This window comes from Anneissia japonica, unplaced genomic scaffold (genome assembly GCF_011630105.1).
Source record: "Anneissia japonica isolate Jap-2015-1 unplaced genomic scaffold, ASM1163010v1 scaffold288236_len29568_cov102, whole genome shotgun sequence".
In the NCBI taxonomy this organism is placed as follows: Eukaryota; Metazoa; Echinodermata; class Crinoidea; order Comatulida; family Comatulidae; genus Anneissia; species Anneissia japonica.
In genome coordinates this window covers 12406-15953 of record NW_022750218.1, presented here as the reverse complement: position 1 = coordinate 15953, position 3548 = coordinate 12406, and the positions used below count along the sequence as shown (strand labels likewise).

At 31.8% G+C, this 3548-nt stretch overlaps 1 protein-coding gene across 4 annotated transcripts in view; it reads left to right on the top strand.

Annotated features, from left to right (window-relative positions):
• LOC117121272 (QRFP-like peptide receptor) overlaps positions 1-2378 on the top strand; it is a 7796-nt gene extending 5418 nt beyond the window's left edge. For all 4 annotated transcript variants that reach the window (XR_004447517.1, XR_004447518.1, XM_033266404.1 and 1 more), the window contains exon 5: positions 70-2378. Coding sequence is in view for 2 of the 4 variants with exons in the window: in XM_033266404.1 (XP_033122295.1) it covers positions 70-363 (294 nt within the window). In the remaining 2 variants the exon portion in view is untranslated. The remainder of the gene's footprint in view (positions 1-69) is intronic.
• The last annotated feature ends 1170 nt before the right edge of the window (positions 2379-3548 follow it).

The following is a 3548-nucleotide window of genomic DNA, read 5'->3' as shown; positions in this document are numbered from 1 at the left end:
TAACATTATTATTATTATTAAACCACAACCACTAATGGTTGGCACTGAAAATTTTCGTCTATTCTTCAGGCTCTAAAAACGGTGATCATCGTGGCTGTTGTCTTTCTGTGCATGACGTCACCGAGTGCAATTTTTCGTTTTTGGATTATAAACAATGGATACCATTTTTCCGCGAAAACCTGGTTGTATTTTGCTAATCTACTTAGAGTATCTAATAGCTGCGTTAATCCATTTATTTATGCACTCATGTCCAGTAGTTTTCGATCGGCCATCAAATCAACATTTTGCTGTAAAACAGATTCGACAAACAGGCAAAATTTAAATTTTAACTCTAGAAGTAGACCGTTGCAAAACAGAGTTTAGAAACAATGATAAACTAGGCCAAGAGTAATCTTCATTAAATAAGGCTGCATTCACATCGGACCCAAACCAAAATTCGGACCAGGTTTTGGATGCACTACGCCAGCGTCCCTACTCCTGTGACAGAGTGATACAGTAATTTATATATATACACAAATGTCTTAGCATCATATTTTTATAATATATAAGTGTATTTAAGGAGTTGAAGATGTTTGCTGACAAAGGTTTAGTTATTCATTCATTTGAATAAATACATTAAAAAAAAATATTAACTGATGGTGTGTGTATGGATGAGATAACGGGATGAGATACATGGATAGATGGATGCATGCATGATGGCATGCATGATGGATAGATAAATGGATGGCTTGATGGAAGGAAGATCAATGATGGACGAAGGAAGCCTTAGGAAGGCATACAATAAATCAATTCAAAAGTACGGACAGATGGACAAACGAACGAATTCAAACGAACGACAAACGACTCAATGAATGAAGTCAACACATTCAGTTTCACTCTCTAAAATTATTCGATTCAAAAAAAAAAAAATAAATAAAACACAAATTAAATACTTGATTCGATACGAGGTGAATAGGTGTATTTTTTTTTTCATAGAATTAACTAATTTAGATGCTTGCATGTAATTAATTGTTTATTGAAACAAAGATCGCTATATTTAAATGAATATTTGAAATGTAATTTTATGTGTAACCTCGGATACGGCGTCCAACATTTATAGAATAGTAATAATAAAGTAATAATAATGTACCATCAAATTTTACGTTTCAATTTATTGTCTTCGTTACCCTAACTGGGGTTTTATTCATCATCAATATATAGGCCACTGGCGATTATATAATAATACAATAAAGATCCAGTGTTGTCAAATAATCAATTCTCTTTTTATTATTTATTCTTTTTATTTTTTATTGTCAAAATAAGACGGTAAACAATCCACCGAGCTGTTGGAAAGGAACTCAAAACCAAACCTAATCACTATTGCGTTAGCATGAGAACCTCAACCACCCAGCTTCATAAAAATACAATGCTCAAAATTTAATAAATCTTTTTTACTATATTTTTACATTTTTTTTACAGAAATGTAAGTTGAAAACTTAGCGTTGAGCAAGAGTAAAATATTATTTAAGTTACTATACAATGTCTTGAGAAAACTGTAAAATGAATTAATTGAAGCATTTAAAAAACCGTGTTTATTTGTCGATATATTAGCCGTTAACATCAGCAAATTAAACAAAACTTGTACTTTTTGTGTTTAATTTATGTTACATAATGATAAATAAAATTTGTCAATGTAAGGAAGAGTATAATACAATTTAGGATTAAATCGATTTCTGATCTGAGAAAAGAAAGGACAAATCAATGTAAAATGGAATTCATATTCGATCGAATTTAAGTTACAGAGATAATACAAACGACACTGGAGTGGAATCTTATTCCATCTACCATTCTCGACCTCTAATTTAATAACTCCTAAACCAAAAACAGTATTCTACGTTTAAAATTCCGAATTTCACACCCGTATATTGATGAGTAGGTGTAATTTCCTAGAATTAATTAATTTACATGTAATTAAGAATTGTTTATTGAAACATGTTGAAATTGGTAATATTATTTTTACATCAAAGCGTTTATCCCATATATTTATTGGTAGATAATTTAAGTTCTGATTTATTGATGATTTAAGAGAATATAATATGTAGCCGCAGTAGATCAAAATGTATATATTTTAGACTATATTATTTTACACTGTAAATACGACGACTACCATTTAGGAACGTTGGTAATCTAGATTAACGATTTTGATGTTAATACTATAGTAGTATAGTAGTTAGTGATTCATAGTTAAAACATTGGTTTCAACGAAATATAATCCGGAAACGTACGATGGCTGGCAGGGTGTAGTACCGCTTTCTTATCTAGGCAACAAGTTGCCGTACTATAGTCCTTGTTGTTAAGGCTTGAAAATTAGCAAGATTAGACTGAAACAAACATTTTATTTTTGATGAACGTATAATGATATCAGGTGATTGGTATTTCCGGGCTTGTGTAGAAATATCATTTTTATACAAGTATCTAGATTTGCGAAAGACACTCATTCACTTGATAATTTTTCGTGAGTGTCAAAACGATAGGTTCGGTCCCTATTATATTTCCATACTTCGCAAATCGCTTGACTTTATACGCTTAATTTCTATACTTATGTTTTCATAGCTCAATATGCTAAGTTTGTCTCTTAGCACTAGAAGAAGTGTTAATAAAGTAGAATAGCGCATATTCAAATTTGTATGTTTCTCTTGATTTCGCACTCATATCATACATTATTGCCTTTCTGACAGTTGCGTTCTATTGTATTATTCCATTGACCGTATTAATTTAAACACAACTACTTGTCTCCTTAGTAGTCTTTCAACTCCATTGAGTAATGTTTATATGTAAAACGACACCTGGAGCGATACCAAAAACAATTCATTATTATTTATCTAAAGTGCCTTTATGATAATAATGAGGATGATGATAATGATGGTGATGATAATGATGGTAGCGGTGATGATTAGAGCTGGAACCGAAGTCTTACATTAAAAAACTGCAACAGGCCTATACTGTAATGCATAAAAAAACAATACGGAAAAAGAAAAACAACAACCACAATGGCGATGATGACGATGATAACGATAATGATGATGGTAGTGGTAGGGATGATGATAATGATGGCAATGATGATGATAGTGGTGATGTCGATAATTATGACTATGTTGATGATTGTAGAATAAGAATAGACTTTTTAAAAGAAAACGACTCTGATGAAATCAGTATAGGCTGTTATGTGACACAAAGGTATTACTGGTCAAGCTGGCCCTAATTAATTGCAATCAAAACGTTATCACTCTTCTTAAGAGCTGTCTCTTATACACATCTAGATGTGTATAAGAGACAGGATGGATGCATGCATGATGGCATGTATGATGGATAGATAAATGGATGGCTTGATGGAAGGAAGATCAATGATGGACGAAGGAAGCCTTAGGAAGGCATACAATAAATCAATTCAAAAGTACGAACAGATGGACAAACGAACGAATTCAAACGAACGACAAACGACCCAATGAATGAAGTCAACACATTCACTTTCACTCTCTAAAATTATTCGATGCAAAAAAAAAATAAAT